Genomic DNA, 23,467 nt, shown 5'->3' on the forward strand with positions numbered 1-23,467 from the left:
ACAAGTGAATACTGTAGTGAATGGGGAAGATACTGCGTCACACAGAAGTTCTTCTTAAAGATACGGTGTTGACTACTCTGACATCTCACTCCATTTGCAGTTACTGAGCTAAGACACGGGGAATCCCAAAATTTCTCAAATTCTTCTCGTGCACTCACTCACTCACTCACTCACTCACTCACTCACTCACTCACTCACTCACTCACTCACTCACTCACTCACTCACTCACTCACTCACTCACTCACTCACTCACTCACTCACTCACTCACTCACTCACTCATTCCGCGTGAGCGCGCGGTGTCGAAACATCGGCTCCAGCGACAGCCCGTGTTCACGAATTTTTCGTCTCCCCTGAACTTCCGCCTTTTTTGGAGTACATTAGAGCAGCGCTTATAACACAAAATGCTAGAGAGTGCTTAACTATACACCATAACGCATCAGTACTGCAGAGCACCATTCGCAAAGGTAAACTATTTCGTTTGCGTTGTCATACAAGCTCACTGTCACGGCTGAACTGAGACAAATGAAAATAAGACAAAACAAACAAAAAGCGTGCGACAATAAAGAAAACCGAGCGAGAAGTCGGCGGCTCGCTTTCGCGTTCGACCAGCCACTTTCCCGCACCTGTTTCTCGCAGTGCCAACAGATGCTGCTGCTCGATACACGCGCGTCGCACGGCATTCCGACGCGGCCGCTACACAGAAACCGAACGCAGCCTCAACAGCCTCTGTACGCGTACGCACTCTACGTCGTACACGCGTGTGAGATCTTGCCTAGCGTGCGCGGTTTTCAAGGTGGATTACTGGGCGTGCTCTGCAAGTAATGGGGCACCCGCAGACGAAACGAAGTAAACCGATCCGATATATAGGTTTCTTTGCTTTTCTTCCAACGCAGTGAGATCGGCTTTCTCTCTCTCTCACCTCCTCCTTTATTGTCTTTCTTTTTTTTTCGCTCTCTCTCTTCGCTGTGCTGATAAAACGTCTTTATTCCAATACCGTTTGAGCGGCACAGTCGACAGAACGGGACGCTCGGCTATATTGGACCAAGCCGCCATTTTAGCTACAGCTCAGCGACTAAGGTGTAGCTTAGAAGGGTGCAGTGTCGGCCACCAGGTGATTCACTATTAGCAAAGGTATTAGCAGCGCTTGTCTGTGTTTCTTCCTGGTCCTTCGTCCATTTTTGCGCTGTTAGTAACATTATGGATCACCAACTTGCCCAATAATCGCTCTCTTAGCAAAGGTAACCGCAAAACCCCACGGCGCACAGAAATAGACAACACGAAAAGGTACTGACAACTGTTCGTTCAGTGAAAGAACCCCGAGCTTGTATAGATCAGATACCGTAAAACAACGCGTACCGTTGGCAAGCTCTAGGACGCGGGTTCAGTTCCCGACCACGGCGGGTGCGCTTAGACGGGGGCGAAATACAAGCCAACTCATGTACTTACATTTAGACGCACCTTAAAGAAAAAAGAAAAGAAAAAACCGAAGTGAACTTATTCCATATATATATATATATATATATATATATATATATATATATATATATATATATATATATATATATATATACACGTCCTCCGCTACACGGCGTGCCTGATATCACAGTTCCGGCACGCAAAACAATTAAATTTCAACCGCTGGGCCGAAAGAGGTAATAATGTTACACGCAGCACAGATTCTGCGCTATGCAAAGCAGCTGAAGTTAAAAGAAAACCTGCGACAGAAATTGCCAGACAGAATCAGTTGTGCGGCACCTTTTGGAACAGTCTATCTTGAAGTAATACCACGCTTGACAACGTTAAAGGGGCCCTCCAACACTATTCAACCCCCCATTTTTTACTTGCGGGTTGCGTAGACTGATGGCTGGGGATAACTTTAGCATAAGTTTAAGCACCGATATCAAATTATTTAGTATTTTAATCACGCGTTGAAGTCGCTACATCGCTGCTGACCGCATCAGCGCGTAGTGGCGCTTGCCAGAACTATTGCGGGCGGAAATGACGAAGATGGGCGCTGGCCTATGATTGGATAAATGTAACGTTAGAAGTAATAACGGTGTTGCATCAAAGTTGAGATTACTATTGTGTTTCGTTTTTCTTTTCTGTGCTTTTTCAATGAACTCCAAATAGCCGCCGTCGCAACAAAAAATATCACTACAACCACAAAGTACGACAGAGGCGCCGGTTGCCATTTCGCCTCTGGTTGCTCTGGCTTTCTTTTTTTTTTTTTTTTTGCCTGCGCCGGTCGGCTCTTCCTTCTTTTTGCGTCTGTACGTTTGCGAGCTGCCTCTTTCCGCATGTGCGGTAGGCTCATGATTGTTGTTGAAACGGTGCAAGTAATCCTCACACTTGTAACTCGTCGGGCTGCTCACCGAACAACCCGCGTCGGGGCGACCGTGTTTAACCGCCCATGCCGCTCCACAAATTCCCTTCTCAGAATGAGAAGAGGGAATGACATGGAATGTCGTTGTAAGGAACAGCAGACAAAGCCTCCCCAGCCTCGCTACGAAGCAGTAGCGCCCGCTCAAGTTCGACAAGTCAGGAGGAACCACGTTTGTTACTATGGCAACGACGTCAACAATACGTTGGAAAGGAGAAGCAACAATGGTGTGCGAGCTTCCCCTACGTAAGAGCTTTCAGCCCATTTCATTGGAGCGCCATCCGACGTCACAGCAGAGAGTGAAATGTGGTCACGTGACCCCGCGAAAATCGAGTTGAGGGCAGGCATTTTTTTTCTTGTATTTTGAATTTTCTAAATTGAATAACTTCGTACTGCGTGCCGCTATCGCTGCCGTTCTTGCTGCACTAGTTCGTCCGTACTTCAGTCTACGCAATCCACGAGTAAAAAATGGGGGGTTGAAGAGTGTTAGAGGGCCCCTTTAAGTAAAATAAGCTGGCTGGTACAGCAATGGTGCAAGAAGAGTTTTTTGCTGGAGCGATGCTAGCCTTGCGAAGATTGCCGGTTGGATGGACAGATGTTATGAGCGTCCCCTTTATTACACAGTTTGCAACGCTTACACGAAGGGAAAGTCAGCGCTGTTTGAACTGTTTAAAACAAAAGAGTCTTCATCGGTGCGTTTGGTGAACGCACAATCATACATGCGAGTGATAACATCGCCCTCTAGGCGAAACGAAATCGTCAACGTTTATCCGCCCACACAGAGGTCAGCCTCATCGTGTTGCCTTTTCCCGAGATATATCCGATTAAAAAGAATGATAAAAAGCAGTGACCGACACGTTAATGTCGAATTCTCACGAAGCGCAGAAAACATCGCGAACAGAGCGCTCGCGCACGCGCACAATAGGAAATAAGGAAAACCATTCGGGAAGACTGATCTTAACGAGACGGAGCGAAGTACTAGGTTACTGAACTCCGCGCGGCTTCATCTTCATTTTCTTTGTTATCCGATGACTGAGAGGCTTGCAGAATGAAGGAATGAAAATGACTTTTGTTTAGTTCAGCCGGGAGAAAGCCGAAGCATTCCGGTAGCGACGAGTCAATCACAAATAAATCACGCTCACTCGCGGTTTTTTCCATTGGCATAGAAACTGCAGAGGCTCGGTTAAAACATTTTTTTCTTCTTTTTCGTTACTCTTGAGCGACGGGCTTCGCGTGGTGAAGAAAAAAAAGGACGCTCCGCATAGCGCGCTACGTAACGAATACGTGGCGCGTGTTCCCTCACCCTCAATGGGAAATCCGCCTCAAAAATGCCGTCGAGCGGCCGACGACAGCTCGGAGCGGACGCACAGCACGGATTCCGATGTGACGTTAGTCCTAGCACGTCCTCCTTCCCCGCGTTTGTTTTTGTTTGTTTTCAACATTTGTGCAAAGTACCCACACGAAATGACAGCGGAGTCAGGGCTTTAACTGACAAAACGCTTCAAGAAAGGAATTCGTAGGATTTACGTGCTAAGGGCGTGATATCATTACGAGGCACACCGTAGCGGAGGACTACGGACGAACTCTGACCACGTGGGGTTCTCTAACATGCAGCTAAATTTAAGGAAAGGGGCGTTTCTTGTATTTCGCTGCCATCGGAGTGCGACCTACCGTCCACGGCTGCCACGTCTGCTTCACAAGGGACTATTTTTGCTAGTGAGCTTAATATATACCACTGGGCAGTGTGACGGCCTCCGCTTGTCGAAACGTTGGCTACAGCATGCCCCCCGTTCGCGAATTTTACAGCGAAAGCTGTTATTAAATCACAACAAGGGCCGTTTTTGGCGCCATATAGTTGTCTGCCGCCGGTGTCCGTAACCCCTATCGCACGAAATAAGAAAAAAGAAAACGAAATAAGAAATATATACAGGATGGAACGAGGTTCCAACCTGGGTCCTCTGCTTGGAAGCCCAGTATTCTACCCGAGAGCCATGCCTCTGCCTGAAAGTGCTTTGCAAAAAGACCCTGTACAGATTTCATGTGTGGGAAGGAACCACAAACATATGTAATGTAGTGTGGTATAAGAGTAAGATAACCACCAGGCGTCATACAACGCGAATTCCGTAAGTAGGCGTCACACAATGCGAATTGCGCAACGAGTGGGTTGTTGAATGCTTCCAACCCATTACAAAGGGCTCTGTTATAATTCTTCATCGTCATCAGGCACAGCATCAACAAGTGCACATAATGCCTTACAGGTGCATAGCGGGTACCACGGTTCTCCGCAAAATGACTAAAAATTGCATAGTGGCTGCTACCTTAATTCACAAAAATTATGATGATTTATAGCGTAGTGGGTTCCTCGCAAGCGCACTTCTATCGGTTGCCAAGGAAGACCATAAGGCTCCCATGATCTATTTCCTCAGGTTCTCAATAAAGTTAATTAATAAATAATGTTAAAGCTTCAAATATCTGACGAAATGTACCGCATGCAAAGGGTTTCCGCACTGGAGTTAACGCTAAATAACGAGTAAACTGTATTCGGTCATTTATTAGCGCTGCATGTCGCGTAATTAAGATAGAACTGTTTATTAGAACAGAAACTTTATCGATGGTTGGCAGTTGTCAAGTAACAGTTTTGCAGCACCGAAGCATTGCGATCACATAGCTTCACAGCCGATGACAGATCTTGCGCGTTGAATAGTGTTTTGTCCTCGCAGTTCTTTTCCTCCCTAATGATGCGATTACTTAAGCATCGTAGCCCTATAGTGAATCAACCACAGCTCAATATGTCCGAATTATAGAAGTGCAAGAGTTTCATAAATTTCTCTTTAATACATGCATTAGGCGAACTGAAGTGGAGAGGACACTTTTCAGAACATTGTCGCGAAAGAAGCGGAATATTGCCGATGAACCAAACAAACCTTATCATAAATTTGTGGCAACGAACGGTTGAATATTAGCAGGCACTGCGTCAGAAATAATCCTTACCTGTGATCTCGTGGTAATGAGGTCACGTACACTGTGCGCAACTCCTCTATATCGAGGCAACTAGGTTGTTTAATTTAGTCTAGTCGCTAATTAATACTCTAAGCGTACATGTTTTATGCAGGCAAGCATGCCGCGAACTCGCGTTTTAAGCCCCTGAAGGTGTCAAGATACGATACGCCAGACTTGCAGCAGTAAATCTTATCCAAACACTTCAACCAAACCAGACGACTCCTTCACTTCCCCGCAGCGCCTAAGGATAATCTAAATATATCGTAATGAACACAGTTTTAATACTTCACGACGAAGTCCTTCGCAGAAGCGCTAACAAAAACAGACGCGACGACGCCGTTGCTCACAAGTCGCCAGCGACTACATTCGCTGAAGTGCATGTTGACATTTCCTAACATTTCGATGCTGCACGACGCTTGCAGTGGTCGTCCGTCTGGCGCCGTTATTTCAAGAGACATTACGTGCAGGAAAGTCAGAGAAACGCCGAGCAGCAGGCAACGCTGAAAGCCGAGATCGAAGTGAGAAGAGAAACTTACGCTAGCTGCGAGATGGGTCGGTGCCGCCGATAGTCAATCCTGTGTCCACTGCTCGTGTAATTCAACAGACTGATCGACCTTGTGACTGCCACGCGGTTTCGGTAAGTCTTGGCAGGTGCCGCCGTGTGTGGCCGATCGGTGCTTTGGTGGCTGGTCTGCTGCTGTTCCGACATTGTTGCTTGGTGGTTTGTAATTTGGTTCTGCGACTGCGGAGGCACAACCGCCGACTCGGAAGACGTCATGGTGGCCCCTTACAGTCGTTCGCGCACTCAAGAACTCTTATAACGAAAAAAAAGAAAAAAAAAACACGATGTCCCACTCGTTTTACACACTATTTTCACGGCGAAGACGAAGTCTCATCACAGCACACGACGTCGTCGCGATGTGACGGCCGGATAAAACAATTTTTCTGGTAAAGTTATTTCCTCCTCCTTTGTATACCTTCTAGTACACGCGGCTCACTATCGCATTCACACAATCCACACGGGCAAGGCGTCGACGAAATCTCATGATAGCAGACGACGCCGTCGGCACGACACGACGGGAGTGTTTTCAGCTGCTGATATTCCGATCCACGGAAGAAGCTCACGGCACGAGGAGGGTTCGATTATCGAGCAGGCCACGCTGAACAGAAAAGATAGAGCGAGGCACACCCAAACGTGGCGACCGAAACTCTACTGCGGACGGCAGAACAATCAGCGACTTTTGAAGGCCGGAGGTCAGCGCAGAGACATCTGCACGAGGTCGAGGGGGAGGAAAGAACAGCGAGGATAACACACACAACGAGGAGCCGCTACTCACTGCGGCGACGTTCGCACGCCGGCACTTCTGTGAGACAAGTTCTAGTCCGCCCGGCGCTCCCGTATCCGCGCAATCTGGGGCCACCTCCGCTTTCACTCTTCCCCTCGTCTCCTCCTCACCTCACCGTCCGTAGCTCCTCCTCCTCAGCGCGCGTGTTTTCCGCGCTTTCTGTCTTTAACTCTCCCATCGTTTCGTGTCTATCCTGCGCTATACGCCTCTTATCTCATCTTCCGCTTTCTTTTTCTCGGCTCATTGGCAAACTCGCGTCCAAACGCGTGCCTCCACCCCCGTTCCTTTTCGAGAAAGCGTCCCGCTCCGTCGTCGTCGTTCGGTTAGCACTTTCGAAAGTCTCTTCTTCCTCTTGTGTCTGCGCCACTGCCAGCAGCAAGCAGCACGAGAGCGACGCACGCCGTAAACAGATCGCGATATTTATATATATACACACACACGCACGCCAGCGCGCACTTCGATCCCGCTCGCACGATGCGATGATTCTCGGGAGATATCGGCACTTCCCCGCTTGCTCTCTAGAACGATAGGCTCGAGGGAGTGCACACTGCACTCAGCAGCGCGAAAGAGGATAGAAGGCCGGTGCACGCGGCAGCTTTTCGCGAACTAAATTTGGGCCGCTCCCGGCGGGGCGAGACAAAGCCCCCGAAGACGAAGAACGGTATGGTACAACCTTTCTCCTGGAAGCCGCCACTGCCACTCTCTTCGTCCTTATTCCCCGCATTCGTTCTCGTTGCGCCTACAGCGTGCCAAGCACCTCCTCACGGGACAGCAGCTCGGGATCAAAGGCCAAAGAGGTCGCTGGTCCCGAAGAGTAAAGTGCTCACCGGCGAAGCTGTTACCGAATTGGTGCGACAGATCTGTTTCTCCGGAATTTCAGCCATTCAAGGTGTTAACACGTCAGCGTGAGAAACCGTGCGCCATTCGGGGCACGGACGGTTCAGTGCGAAATGGCTCTTGCGATGAAAATAAGTTTTTCCGTGGTTCCGGCAGACGGCTCGTTATCGCACTTTGACAGGAGCCGCTTCCTGTCCTGTTCCAACGAATCACCAGAGTTCAGCTCTTTCATAGGGCAACGTAAACGGACGCATAAATGCAGCCGCGAAACAATGCTGGCGCTTAACGATATCGCTCTCCGGTCGATTACCGACAGATAACACGACGACGCACTATGCACGCGCACAGACTTCAACGACGACTCAAGTGTTGCCTTCGACGAACAGTGTCCGCATATGAAAGTGGTGGGTTTCACTGTTAACGCAAAGTTGAAAGCGACGGTATTGGAGGCGGCAAGGCAGGCATACTGAATCGTTCGATGTGCGTGCCTTCACTCGAATACTGCTTTGTCCTGCGTCTACAAAGCATTCACCTTTTTCCTTCTTCTCAGCATCGCGCCGTGCACAACACTGTAGTTTAGTGGAGAGCGACGCCGTCAGCGTGGTGACGTCGGGAGTTTCTTGGCGGCGTGGAGACAGCTGGCAGCCTGCGCCGGCGCCGCTTTCGACTAGCGCCGTGTCGTATGCGATTGTGCGATCGCTCACAGGCTTGGCACTCTTCCCGCGGGTCTCTCTAGTGCCGCGGGTCGACCGGGCGGTGCGTGCGCCGCGTGTTCTCTCCTCCTCCCCAGCTTCCTCGCTCTCTTTCCCTCCACGTGCTCTCGGCCGTTCTCCTCTCCTAACCTCCTCCGCCTACTGCCTAGGGAAAATAGTCGTCGCTACTCTTGCGCAGAGACGCTTTCTCCCGTAGTTCATCGTGGGAAAAATTGCTAGAGGCAACTGTGGCGCAAGTGGTCGACGGGAGCAGCAAGTGATGATTTGAGAGCTCCTTGTTACGTGACATTAATATTCGTATTTCTACGTTTCTTCTCCGATGCCCAGGACTTTTATGAACTTTTGTGATGTACCAACGTGTAAGCTGCATGTACTATCGACGTGAAATGAAACACGAACAACGGAGCGCGTGGCGTTAGCAAATGTACGGTGAGCGCAGTCCAGTCACCACCACTGACAGGCGAGTACGTCCGGTTTGGCAGCACTGCGCAATCCCCATACAGTCCGATATTTTCGCGTCTGTTCTTGTTGTGATAGTCGAAACGAACTAAAAATAAAATGAAAAATAAAAGAATAAAAAGTGAAACGGCCAAAAGCGTTCGGCACACCCACGTCGGCCACCGTTATCACCATACCAGAAGGAGAACACAAGCGAAAATATTGTATATACGATAGGGGATCGCGCAGGGCTTCCAAACCGGATGTGCGCGCCTGTCACTGGCGATGACTGGACGCCGCGCACTGTAGCTTTGATACTGCTTGATCCACGCGCTCCGCTGTTCGTGTTTCATTTGACGCCGATATATAGTAGCTCACACTTTTAACGTCTTGGTGCTAGCTTGATAACGTTATTTGATATGTTATAGACGTATAGTGAACACTGCATATTGTAAGTTCGACTAAACGCCACCTTAATTGTGAGCCAACATCAATAAAGAAGTACGGCGGTTCAGCTAGCACGGCAATGGTGCATACGAGCACGAACGGTCCTAAACTACATACTTGTGGCTTTATATGGCTTCGCGCCATTTCCCAATTGGTCATAATCAAACATTACGTTATAAATGAAAAAAAAAAAAAACTTATAGCTATAAAAGCTGTCGGCAGAAATTTACTTCTTTCTGGAATTTAGAAATAGAGATATTTTTCTTAATTTACTAAATTTAAGTGACAAAAAGTAGCGATTAAGTGAGAAGAAACGTAACAAGCACGAAAACAAGCCAAATACGCGAAGTACAAAATTATTTCCGCGGTAGCTGCACCGATCCAAGTTTTCCCTAGTAACTCCTGCACGAAAGATATCCTTTGGTACGGATCTAAGTTAATGAACTGCCAGAAGAGCAACATTATAACACGCTAGAACAGGAAACGCTTCGTTTCCAGACTCCTCGGCTTGTTTTCGTTCACCCCGCCGGCTTCTGCTGCTACAAAACGCCGGCACAAAATCGGCGAATCAAGCGAGAAGCCGGGAATCGAAATAGGGACCATTTCGATTCCAGACTAATCTCCTTAGTCTTGGTTCTTAATCCAGTTAATACAGCATCAAAAGTCGAACAGAGTTGCACGGTAGTCTCTCGTATTTTAAAAAATCAAAGCTAGTTCCACCCCAAGTGAAAGAACTGCGGAGCATAGATTCGCCGTCTTTCCCTTGTGTAGTGTTCATCTGCTATTTTCGGTTCTTTTCTTGCGACAATCTGATTTGTTTTATGATTGTCTTTTCTCTGTTCTACGGTCTCCCTTCTAGTGTTTTTCTGCTGTGTACTGTCCCGAGCACGGTGCGTCTAACTCCCGGCGCTGGTGTTTCGCTGTTGCTTCGCAGGCTCGGACAGACGCATTGGCCCTTCGGCGACGCTGGCGTACACGGCAAGCGTGCGAAAGCGTTCCAAACGTGCAGCCTACTGGGCTTATGTGTATCAAACGTGGGACCTGCGTGACGCCAACGCGAGACATTAGGCGACGACAGGGCGGCCCCTTAAACTGCTTCTCAGTTAAAAGATGGAGACATATTAATATTAGACATGCCGTTTCTGCCGCAGGGGATATGTGTGAGGAAGAACGGAGCTGTGGAAGCAGGCAGATCCACGTTACCTTCAATCATATTAGCGGTGTGTTTTCTTGATCGTATGCTTCACACCACGCCTTTGCAGGAACAACGACAGGGGTCGCCGGAGAGCTTCCTTCGAGTCGCACACGATGAACAGCCACGGACTTTTACGCGCTCTATTCGTCTATCAGCTTTTATTCCCGTTACACCTTTCCACAGCCGCAGGAATACACAGTGGCCATCCTGTCTGCGCAGCCTTCACTTTTTGCCCCCTCATCCCTCCTCCCGAAACAGCATAGTGCGTCTCTCCAGGTGGCAGTCGTGAGCCTGCTCTCTTCCTATTTCCTCTGTTTACGCATATCAAATTATTATTAATAATAATAATAATAATAATAATAATAATAATAATAATAATAATAATAATAATAATAATAATAATAATAATAATAATAATAATAATAATAATAATAATAATAATAATAATAATAAATCAAACGTTTATTTAATGTGCCCAGGAACAACCGTAAGGTCTTTGTACTGGCGCACGAAAAAAAAAGAGGCAAACATTCATATTAAAATATCAGGGATAAAAAACGTTATAAAATTACATATATACAATCTATGCGCAGACAGAAAAAAAAATGTCAACAGTGTACGAGGCTATGTAAGTACAGTGCAACCCTCGGAGCAGAACAACGACTGGGAGCTGTGAAAAAGATCGAGCTCCAAAAAGTAAGCATTGTAAAGACGTTGTATCCTGCCAATGGTCGAATGTTCACAGAGGCAGGCGGTTACATGAAAAGGTCTATTCTCTCTGGTCAGACAGTTGAGCAGTACAGGGCAGGATATGATACCATGCACAAGCTTGTAAAGAAATAACAGATCAGCGCGATTTCGTCGGCAGCAAAGTGATGGCAATGATAGTAACCCAGCAGCGATAGAACGAGATCCAGAGTCATTTCTAGCGAAACGATGGTTGTAAATGCTTAGGAATTTTTTCTGGACTCGCTCAATGGCGTTGCTGCTGGAATTAGGAATGCCATTCCAGATCACCGATGCATACTCTAGTTGAGGAAGACATAGCGCGGTGTACAATTTTCGGAAGGGCATAGGAGAACGGAATTCTCTAGACATTCTGCAAACACAGCCTAGGGTGCGAAGACCCCGCAAAGCAACACGCTTAGCGTGAGCAGAAAAGTGTAAGGTGCAATAATAACAATAATAGATTTATCTTGGTTAGTACGTCAATGTATCTTCTTTCTTTTTTGCTTATGCTTCTTAGGTCCGCTTTCATGTGAATATGGGTGTGAGGTAATCAAATAAATAAGTTGGGTGTGCACTATCCTCACTTATGCTGCCTTGCTGGGGCTGAAATGTTTACGAACACGCGTTTACTATCCAGCCTGTCATCGAATCCGGCTTTCCTAACGACCACCATTAGGATCCTGCCGTTCACTGCATTCCAGCGCTGGCAGTATAGGAAAAGAAATCGATGCACTAGTCAGGACATGTAGCGTGTACAGGCAGGCAATGTAACGAAGATAATAAAACATGCACAAAGTCCTTGAAAGCGCACTCTGAAAGTTTTGAGGTTGAGTAGAGGGGACGCTTGAAAGAAGATTTAATTTCGGGCAAGGCCAGGGGGAGTTCGATCGATGAGACCGGTTACAAATGCTGTAGCACAACTGACTATAGCCACACCGTCGTGATGTACGCAGAAATCAGCCAGGGCGCTGCTGCACTTATTAAAAACTACTGGACTCAGCGACAGCCTTTGCGTGTTCAATAAACTGTTTCTCGTCCCGCTTTCTATCGCCCAGTACAAAGCAGCTAACGTGGTAAATCTTGGTAGCCCTTATTTTATCTTCTTCTGTCCCTCTCACTATGCAGGAGATTAAGCTGCAGGGCAGGGTGTTTTACGGTTGCATAAAGAGATACACAAGGGAAGGGCGAGGAAGGTAAGGTTTTGTCTGGCCACCTTGCAGTTGGAAAGGGGCAAGGAAGGATGTGGAGGAGAAGGAGGAAATAATTTTGTTCCGCACACCAAAGAAAAATTCGCATAACTTGGCGCGCATCAAGAAGCGCCGGAACGATTTTGCAGTCTTGTACATCGCAGACGCAAGAGGCCGTGATGCTGCATGCAACATCAAAACGAAAACACACAGATTGTAGGTTCTATAGCGGCATAGAAATGAGATCTCTACTTGCCGCCCTTGTCATATATTACGGTACACGCAGCTCTTAAAGCAAACGAAAATATCCCGGCATGTTTTCTTCATTTCTCTTAGAAAATGTAATCAATATGTATGGAAATATATTAAAATATGGCGTGTCTCGCCGAAGTGCTCGAGAAACGTACGCGTTCGCATTCATACCGCCGAACAAGGCTCTTCGTCACCCCGTCTGGATTAAAGTGTGCAGCACTATTAAAGCACAGCTGCTGTCTCCAGCACGTGCAAGAAAGTACTGATTGCTTTTCGGACGTCGTTTACGGTTATACTTATCGGCTCACCACAGCGTATACAGATCACAAAAATACCAACTGTTTACAGATCTCAATACTACGCGATGTTCTGAGCGCGCATGGATAGACGAGTTTTTTCTCCTCGTGAGCCCTGCATTTTGCGTTGTCAGTTTGCTGTTCTGGATTGCAAACGGCGTTGCGCTTGGGAATGAACCGATAAAAGTAGTCGCCTGCATAAAGGCTCCGGTATCTTGTTAACCAAAATCTGATAAGAGGAGAGGTTTCCCGACTGCCGTAGTTGGGTTGAGAGGACAAATAGCGAGATAACGTAAACAGGAACGTCTCCGAGTCCTTGGTAATGGAATCTGCACAATGGTAAACAGGAACCATTAGAGAATTTCGTTCACGTTTGAGTCGCAAACAAGGATAAAAAAGCCAATGTCCTTAGGAGAGAATGGGGAAATGAGAGTGACCGCAATATCCCGTTTTCTACCATTTGTTCGTTGACGGGAAAAGGGAGAATACAAGAGAAGAAGAGAAAGGTTTATTGGTCACTGATTCACCAAACATGTGCGGAACCAAAATACGCAGGCCAAAAAAAAAAGGGTGGGGGGGCAGCTACGTACCAGTGGTGCGAAGACTGAGGAGCTCGCGGCGTCACCTCCTAAACCTCGTATCCCTCACCCTCACTTCCCTTTCCCACCCCCGTGCTATACCATATTAAGAGGGGCTATGCAAAGCGCTACACTGCCACGAGAAGACCCTTGGTAAGCGAGAAAACGTGCAAATAGAAAATGCTCGTTGAGCCCGTGTGGCCTAAATACGAATAAAACATCTTGAAATCCGTGACGTCACGTGCAGAAATTTCTGCGCGAAGTTTAGAAATGACATTCTGACCTTGATCTTCTCTTCTATTACTGAGCCTGCGATGGTGAAATTATTGAAAATAGAATTTTCAGAGTATAATTTATCAGGCTAAACTGACTGATTGTTTCACTTTAGTCCCCCCATAAACTTTTGCCTAGCACTAATTTCCACTATAGCTAGATGACTTCTGAAAGTTCTCTGCGGACATCATCTGAACGGAAGCAAAAGATTTTTAGAAAATATACAGAGAGTCTTTCGGTTGCAAAGGTAGTGCACGCTTCTTTCTTAGGCGGCTCAAAGGTAGGGCACCCAGAATGCCTTTGCGAGCAACACGCAACGTCGTTCAATACGAGGTGCGTGTCGCAAAAGCGGTGCCCATTTGTTTTCCCTCGCAGCCATTTCCTTCGCGGAAGAAGCACCGATTGGACACGAGACGAGAAAGAGACAGAAATAATATTCCGACACCAATGCAATTTCGCGAGGTGCATGAGGGGACTACGTTGAAGGGCAAGACGATGAAAACGGCAAGAAGAAAAAAGCTGACCTTACGTCTGATCCACCCCGCACACGCAGATGGGAAAGTTGTTATGCTGGGGTAGGAATCGTATGCGAATAATAACTCGGAAGAAGAACAATGAAATAAAGAATAAAAATAAAGAAAATGAGAGTAGGGATCGCATCAATAAAAAGTAGACAGACCGAGCAGACCGACAAACAAATTGTCGAGTATGTGAAACAATCATACGCCGCGACGGTAGCAGGTACCTCGTCCTGCGAAAAGGGCGTCGGCGGTAGAGTTATTACGTGCCCTCACTGCAATTCGATAACACGTTGAGAATAGTGAAAACACGAGTGTGTACTCAAGATTGTTAAAATAAAAGCGTAGATGATTTACAATAATTTCAAAGGTCTTGAAGGGGAGAACAGGGCAAGAAGTATTTGGAAACAGTGGCAGTCTGTGTCTGAGTGGCAGCATTCCTCAAATATTTTCCTCTCATTTTCCAATCAACAATGAGCCTGCGATTGCTGCTTCACCTGCCTTCGCCAAATATTTTATGCCGCCAAAAAACCTCTCCAGGCGGCGCCAATGCAGCCAGGAAATAAGAAAAAAAAAATCAAGACATCTTCGCACGAGTGGCGCCAAGCCTGAAGGAACAGCGGAACTGGACGGCCTACTTTGTTTCTCTTTTTCTCTTTCTTTTACAGCAGAGCTGTTATGGTCCAGGTTTTCCATGTGTCGTAGATAGAAAACTATCATCATCATGAACCGGCACGCGCTCTCTTCATCCTCTTCGTCATCGCCTTCCTCTTCTTCTTCTGCTTCGATACAAGAAGACGTGCGCCGATTTGTCCGGCGAGGGATGCATTAACTTGATGGGCGAGAGAGCGAGTACAGAGAGGGAGAAAGAAAAAGAGAGAGAGAGAGAGAAATAAATAAAGAAAGAGAGAATTTCACGGGAAAAAAGTTTTACCTAGGTAGCCAGCTAACTAACTAAAGGAACATAAACAAAATAAGTTGGATTGCTGATAGATTATAATGAAAAATAAAGTTCTTTTAAACAAGCCTAGAATTTTCCAAAGACCATAAATGCATTTGGTTGGGCCCCACATAACGCGCTTCATAAACAAACATATTGATGCTAGTGGAAAGTTTGTGGAGTACATCACATTCACTGTTTCGACTGTACTTTCCACGTGCTGCACTATCCACGAACATGCTTGTAAATAAAATATTAACAAAGGATGAAACAATGAGGAAACGTTCTTTCTAACACCAAAGAAGGGTATATCGTACAACTATAGGGGGTGTAGTTTTTCGGGCATCTTATCTAATTCGAACACACTCTCAGAAATGTAGTGAACAGACACGTTTTTTTAAAAAGTTTCCACCAGATAGACGCACGAAATTATGAGAGCTGTCTTGAAAAAAAATAAAAAAGTAAAGAAGCAAAGAGAATAAGAAAAGAAAGATTCAACCATACAAGACATCGTACATCCATCTCACTTTACGTTTCTAATGGGGCACAATCTCACAATGAAGCACAGAATGCTATCACCGGTCTTGTACAACCATAACCTGTTCTCCCACCCAATCCAAAAGAACGACCGCGAGCCGTTTCCTTCTCCGAACTAAACATATCAATATTAATTAAACGATTGGTTAACTATTTAATTAAGCTGTCGTTAAATGACGTGCGCCTGGCGTGTGCCTGAGCAAGGAAAACCTCCGAAGGTGGAGAACAGCTTCAACGGTGCACGGTGGTAAAGACGATAAGGGTGCGCCGCAACATTGATCGCTTAGAAGGCGTAAACATTCGAAGGTAGATTGTCCAGGCGGAGCGCCCAAGCCGCGCTGCATCTCGCCAAAAAGCGTGTAGCATTTTACCAAAAGTGAAGCTATCACGTCAGCCAACATGCGAGTCAGTAAGTTTCAAATAGCTCAGCTGTTCGCATGCCGCGATTTTCTTGATGACAGCTGGATTCTTCTTGCGAATGTCGTCCGAATGTCTCGAAATTAATTTAGAACGCTGCATGTGAATGCCGTTGAGTCGAAGTGAAAAAAAAAAAAAGCCAGGGTTTCCAAAAATGTGGGAGACACCGCACCATTTTTTTTAAAGTGTAAGGCATCACAAATTTATATGCTCCGCGCGAAATGAGACCGGCATTAAGCGACAGCAGTACGGCACAACCACTGATTTCCAACAAAGGCTTATGGCGCGAGTGCGAGAGATGTAGACAGAAATCGTACCGAAAAAAAGAAAAACATGCATGCGACAAAACTCCTACCACCAACATATCCCCAGACCAAGAAGAAGAGGTATCAACTTTGATATGTTAGATTATTAAGATTGCACTGGTATTTCTCCCATCTCCATGGCCGCACACAAATGACGCTGCGCGCGACAACAACGTTCCTGCTGTAGAAACAGTGTGAGACGTGAGGGTGGCGTTGTCACGAGGCAATGTAATGTTTGCCAAAATGAGAGGCGTATGCACGGAGAGGCACGACAATCATGTCAAAATAAATCAATCACTCCAATCTCCAATACTCCTTGTACAACAGTTCAACATTGCCGTTCTCGTGAATCGGCGAAGAATGGGCACCACAGCCAGTCACACGCATACTCCTGTGGGACAAAAACGCCAGGCCTGCGCGCAGCACAGTCACAGCGAAAGCTGGAACAGCGGTCTTTCTAGAGCCCGTTCTAAACTCACTAGGGGAAGCTAATACAAGTACACACGAAAAGCATAAACTACGCCACAAATCATAATTTTTGTGAAGTAGCGAAGCACCCACTATGCCATTATTCGTCCTTATGCGGATAAGCGAGGTACCCGCTAGACGTCCGTGAGGCATTATGTGCACTTTGTTGATGCCGCATTTGGCTTATCACGATGAAGAATTAGAGTTCAGCACTTTGTAGTGGGCGAGAAGCTTTAAACCACACACTCGTTGCGCCGTTAGCATTGTGTGACGCCTCGTTGTTATCTTACTCTTCTGCCACGCTATATTACACATGTAAACGCGATTCCTTGCCTGACATGACGCCTGTATAGGGTCTTTTCGCGAAGGAGTTTCAAACACCAGTGAGGCTCTGTGTAGAAGACTCGACTGCCACGCAGAGGGCCCGGGTTCAAATTCTATCCAATCCTGGATATTTTTCCTTATTTCGCGCGATAGTATTTACTGACACCGGCGGCGGCGGCGGCCGACTACTATCTGCCGTTGTGATCTTATAACAGCTTTCGCTGTAATATAAGAAGTTCACAGATCACGCTCCGTTTTGTTACAAGGCACTTTCTCGGTTCAAATTTCATTCTATATAATGCCGGTTTGATGCACCATACTCGGCGATACAGCCCGAGAAATTGTAAAACCCTGTACAATGATGCCGGGGACAGCCTCGGTGTAGTGTACATCCAACGGCACTGCACAGATTTTACTGGGTAAAACAGAGCACCTGTGTAACGTGCAAATAAACAGACACGCGAAGTGTGCATTTGCGCAGCATGGGAAAAACGATTTTGTCTGAACAAGGACGGTGGGTTTGAACTGAATAACGGCATCTATTCTGGGATCCTTTTTCGTGTGGATGGAAAACATCATCGTCCGATGAGTAAATATATATTTTTGGTTGAGCGGAGACTAGGTTTTCGCAAGTTGCAGCTCTTGAAAAAAATTGATGCTTTGTAAAGCCCATTGGAAAAGGAAATGAACTCTGGAGGTCAGATACAGACCACAGGTTTACTGCACAAACACACCAGACGACCATGTTTCACTTGCCCAGTATACTTTCTCATATGAACGAAAGTTGCTTATCAATCAATCAATCAATCAATCAATCAATCAATCAATCAATCAATCAATCAATCAATCAATCAATCAATCAATCAATCAATCAATCAATCAATCAATCAATCAATCAATCAATCAATCAATCAATCAATCAATCACAAGAATAACCCGAACAGTCTCCTAGATCTTGAAATGTGCAATCCGCTTGTCACTGTAAGTGCCACTGGAATGTTTATGTTTACACGGTCACGTCGCGTCGCTTAGTATTACATGCCGCTGCTCTCTCTTTTTATATCCATACATTCCACTTATTTTCTCCCTAAGAGCCCGAGGCATTTAGTTCCGAGGAAGAGCACCGACACAAACACACACGCACACACACACACACACACGCACACGCACACACACACACACACACACACACACACACACACACACACACACACACACACACACACACACACACACACACGAAGTGGTCGCTTTGTAGAGTAACCGGAAACAGGCCCCCTCTTCACCACTCCCACCGTTAGTACACTATATGCAAGGTCATTACCTCGAGTTTCCATTGTGTTCTACTGTAAGATGCATCTTAGGTTATTTAAACAGGACGCGCTTGCTGACCCTAACAGCCCTCTTGTTATGTGGGCAGCACCACCAGGACTAAAAGAAATGGACCCGGACGGACGAGTCATCCGTCGGGGTCGCGCTGCCCACATAGAAAAAGGATGCTCATTACCGACGCGCCCAGCTTGCCGTTCAGCCATAACTGAATGCGATCTCAGCACCAGGTAGATTGAGAGAAACTTTAACGAATACTGAAGATGTAAATCATGCTGCAGGTACGAAATGTGACTGAGGTTTCGATCTCCCAAAACAACGCACTGGTTATGATGAACGGAGCGATGCGCTTGTGGGAGAGCATTGGATTAGTTTTAACGTACGCCCAAGACAGTGCGCACGAGCGTTTTTTATAATCGTAAGACATCCGCCGCGGATAGAATACGAACCAGTGACCTCACTTTCTACAAGTGGATTCTACTGCACCTCACAGAGTTAGAATATGAAGGATTTCTTCATATATATGGTAATCGATAACGGTCGAGCAACCGATGGTGCTGAATCCAATGTCCATGACACAAAAAACGTGCCTTCGTTAGGGCCACTTTACTGCCATGACAAATACAAAGTTTTCCTGTTAGAACGTCAGCTACAGTAAGATTGCTTGATCGGCCAGCATTGACGGCACAAACACTGATTTTCAGCATGCCCTCTCTCCTGCTTTCAGTCCATACTTATTATTGTTTAAACTAATGAACAAACCTTACTAACAAGCCGTAGATTGGCAATAATATTATTGTTATCAATCTCCTTTTGCAGCAAGAGCAGCAAGCGGTAAGGGAGGTCACACAGTCAAACCAATATTTGGCCCTTTTCCGAAAAAGAGCCAGGGCGCAAATATGTCGCAGTGGCTCGCACATTCCTTGCCACTCGGTACAAACATTCGCTTGTCGGAAGCGCGCGGGCTGTGATCACAAGCACGCGAAAATATGCCCGCCGAACAACGAAGTAGACGAATGGTAAACGACAAAGCACGAACACGGTAAGCGAAAGCTGTCACTGTCTGAAAGCGCCAGTCGCATTGTTTCACGTCCTGCAGGTATTTTTTTTTCCCAGGCAGTCTCGCATACCAGGTCCATTCAACACCTCGTCACGTCAAAAGGACTAAAACATAAGAGAATGCCGAACATCCCGAGCGCGCATACAGTCTGCGGAAACATGCGGAACACGCCAGAGGAACGCAGCGCGAGTTACGGGGCGACGGGTGTGGGCGGCACGTGCTCTTTTTCTCATCGTCATAACCAAGCTCTCCAACGTGCCGTTGCGATCTCTGTGACGGTGATGGAATGCATGAGGGAGTTCGGAAGGTATTGATCGTGTAATCTGCTATATTGCCATTGACAAGAGTGATCGTGGCACACGTCCATTGCTCCTAAGCCTGCGAAGTGCGGCCCAAGTTACACCCCCGCTGTCGGCCGACAACAAGAGCCCTATTCATTGTCGGATTCTGTAGTGTACACGGATGCCCTTACACCGTCTATTACTTGAGGATCGGGGAGCAGACGGTGCTTGAAAGCATGACCCAGGAGCGTTGTAGTTAGTGCTCTAACCGAAGGCTGATCCTCGCATTAAAGAACAGAAGCTGTATACTCGCACTCTCCAAGTATGGTACAATCAGAAGCAAATATGTTCGGCAAATCGAGGATTCTTCTTAGCTCGGCTGCTCGAAGTGAGACGTTGAGAGCTAGATTATCTGTCGACTTTCACCTTTTGCTGTTATCGATACTAACCGTCGCTGATATTCTCGTGTGCCGTAAATAAAATGAACCTCGCCGCGGTCAAAATGCACGAAAAGGTACAGAGCAAGTCCGGCTTAAGCGTACGATCAGTTGCGGGCAATTGAAATATTTAGATATCCTCCAAAGGCTAGAATGAAAGCGAACATCTCATTTGCTCGCAATCTTAGGCGCACCGATACATCTCTAAAGGTGCGCGATCTCACAGATGCTAATGTGCGAAAACGATAATAAAGAACGCTTCACCGCTGTAGGCTGTAGTCTGAAGCCTACACAACCTTCTTCATTGACCTATTTCAATAATATCATTAGAAAAAAGTTAACAGCGCAAACGACAAGGGACAGTATAAAAAAAAAGGAAGAGAGAGAAAGAGAGAGCAAACACACGCAGAGATATGTCATCGGCGCTGGAATGAATGCAACAGCGTACAACGCGCATAAGTGAAAAGTACTAAAGGCCGCTATAGCAGCTTTAGTGTCTGTGCATTGTGCTGGTGTCAGCAGTAACGTTTGCACGATGTTATTAATCACTAGCAACGGGCAGTGACCGTAACAAACGCAAAGTTGCGCCAGGGACACCGAGCTAAACTTGGCTCTTGCCGGGACATATTAAACGAGCTGACGACGTATGCGGCTGTCGCTAAATGATGCGGCAGATATGGATGATCAAGTGATGTTCGAAAGTGTGAGGCGGTTTATGTTGTAACCGTTAAAGAGAGACATCCGCGTTGCGTTGCGCAGCTTTCACTGTGCTGAAGGTACTTTAGGGGTCTTTAAGAGTCACTCAAACCCAAGTGGTCTCCGGAAGAAAGAAAGAAAGAAAGAAAGAAAGAAAGAAAGAAAGAAAGAAAGAAAGAAAGAAAGAAAGAAAGAAAGAAAGAAAGAAAGAAAGAAAGAAAGAAAGAAAGAAAGAAAGAAAGAAAGAAAGAAAGAAAGAAAGCCCGGTGTGCGTTATTCAGATATGTCGCGCTGCTCTTCTTTAATGGCACTGTTTATTAGACAGCAGTTATCAGGACGCAAAGTCGCAGGTGACACCTCTGTTCCTAGGGATGGTTCATTTATTTTAGTTTCGAAAGAAAGCATCCGCGAGAACGCAGGTTAAGAAGGTGGCAGTAACATTAGGATAACTACATGTGCGTCAACCGAGAAGACTTGCATCGTTAGATGTGATGCACGTTTTTTCTATCGCACTGTACATGAGCGTAGCACTCTACCCTCCCATTTTCATTTCACATGTGAAGCAGGTTTGTTTCCACACTTCAGAAAATACCAAGCAATTTTTACCTCGTCACAGTTACGGTACTCAGATAGGAATATGTTGCGTCTGCTTAGGAGTTGGACTTTCGAGCATACAAGCGGAGCAGGCGCACATTTAAGTTAGTTATCAAGTATTTACAACAGAATCCTTGCAACTGATCCTCGTTTAAACACCACCATTCTGCTACCATTTCTACTACAAAAGCATGATTCACAAGGGCCGTGAATACGGCTGACACACGAATCTTGCTACACCATTTGTAAAAAACAATGGCATAACAGACGCTAATATAGTCGTTAACGAGGATGCAGACGAATTGGTACAGTTTAACATCCCGGAAAAGCAGTGGCAGCCGTGACAGATGCCATACTGTCTGCACCATCTTTCTTCAACGTGTACCTAACGTATACATAATGTTCGCAGATCTCGGTATGAAGGACGTCATAAATACAATTACAACTAATGGGAAAGCCTTCATCTTCTCTGCGCTTCTCATCTGCGATCGGTAGTGGCCGACCATGCCTTGCAAAATGAAATAAATAAACGACATCGAAATTCGAGACAAGCCGCTACGGGTGAATCACACGTAAGCAGCTCTTCGACGAGCCACGTTCCATGTATCCTTAGACACAACAGAGTCGAATCGTACCACTGTCTCCTGCAATAGCTACTAGCAAAGCTTTAAAGGCACAATAGAGGGAAATATTAAGCTGGGATTGAAAGATTGGGCTTGAGTAATAACCTGTTCACCATTCCTGGCGAGAACAAATGATTTGAAAACGAGAAAACGACGAAATTGAGAAATTGAAGTGGCGCCCTCTGTTATGCTCTGTGGGTACCACATTTAACGACGTCAGATGCTCAATTTTGATTTCTCAATTAGTGACTACTCAATTACGTAACATAAATTTTGACAAAAAATAAACGTGCAGTAAGCTTGCCTACGTATTACAGCCGCGGTAGTCTCGGACGTCTGCTGATTTAGAGAAATCGGCAGCCGAGATTGTGATGTCAAGTCCTCCATTCGGTGTGGCGATTAATATTGAGCATTGAGCAGCGGCACGAGGAAGTTTCGGTGGCTGTTTTCGACGCAAAAAAAAAAAAAAGAAATTGTTTACTGGCACGCAGAAAGCGGTGATAGACTCCACCGCGGGGAAAAAAAGTCAATCTAGCCAAACCTCATATTATCCCTTAGTGTTACTTTGAAAATAGTACTCAGAAACCTCCGCCGACACTTTTTGCAGCATAAATTGACCACCGCTCCTACCCCTCTCTCTCTCTCGCTCTGCTTATCCTTTTCTTTTTCCTATCTCTCTCTCTTTCTTTTCAAGGCAACAATCGCACAGCAAGAGCACTTTCTGGTTACCGGAATTATGATTCGACTACGTGGTTTCATAGCAAAATAGACTGACACAAAAGAATAAAGCAGGCAGGGGCGGGCGCGACCAGCATTGTCAGCTCTGTAAATTTATTCTAAAAAGGTAGGGCGTGCAAACACGGACACAAGAAAGAAGTCACGACACCACAAATTTGTGGTAAACTTGTGTGTGCTTAAACGGCAGTTACAGAAAAAATTCGCCAGATCCCACGTACCGTGGGAGTCGATGTTATGCGAAGCATGCGGCGGGTAGGTGACTGTGGCGTAACTTTTTTTTACTGAGCGACACGTTACAAAATGACGCTAAAGGTTTGTATAAATTTTATACGCACACATATATATGTTGAAGAGCCGCATATGTGTTACATAACCAGCTGTTTACGGTTGGGTAACGCTGCCAATGGCAACGTGGGTATTACCATCACCAGAAGCGGTAAGTTGATATGTAGTGGTTATACGTGTCCCCAGAACGCATGCACGTTTCACAAACCCGTGTGCATGTGTGCAAGAAGTTCTTTACAGTT

The 23,467-nt window shown here is 46.3% G+C and overlaps 1 protein-coding gene across 6 annotated transcripts in view; it reads right to left on the reverse strand.

Moving 5' to 3' along the window:
• The window catches only part of LOC119404642 (cAMP-specific 3',5'-cyclic phosphodiesterase), a 633,421-nt gene that overhangs the window by 238,091 nt on the left and 371,863 nt on the right, over positions 1 to 23,467 (reverse strand). The window contains exon 1 of one of the 6 annotated variants that reach the window (XM_037671217.2): positions 5,919 to 7,977. The exons of 4 other annotated variants lie outside the window; for them this stretch is intronic. In XM_037671217.2, the coding sequence (XP_037527145.1) occupies positions 5,919 to 6,160 (242 nt within the window). In that variant the 5' untranslated portion in view covers positions 6,161 to 7,977. Of the gene's footprint in view, positions 1 to 5,918; positions 7,978 to 23,467 lie in introns of those variants that run through there. One more of the 6 variants, XM_049418951.1, reaches the window with a different exon arrangement.

Source organism: Rhipicephalus sanguineus, chromosome 9 (genome assembly GCF_013339695.2).
Source record: "Rhipicephalus sanguineus isolate Rsan-2018 chromosome 9, BIME_Rsan_1.4, whole genome shotgun sequence".
NCBI classification, from domain to species: Eukaryota; Metazoa; Arthropoda; class Arachnida; order Ixodida; family Ixodidae; genus Rhipicephalus; species Rhipicephalus sanguineus.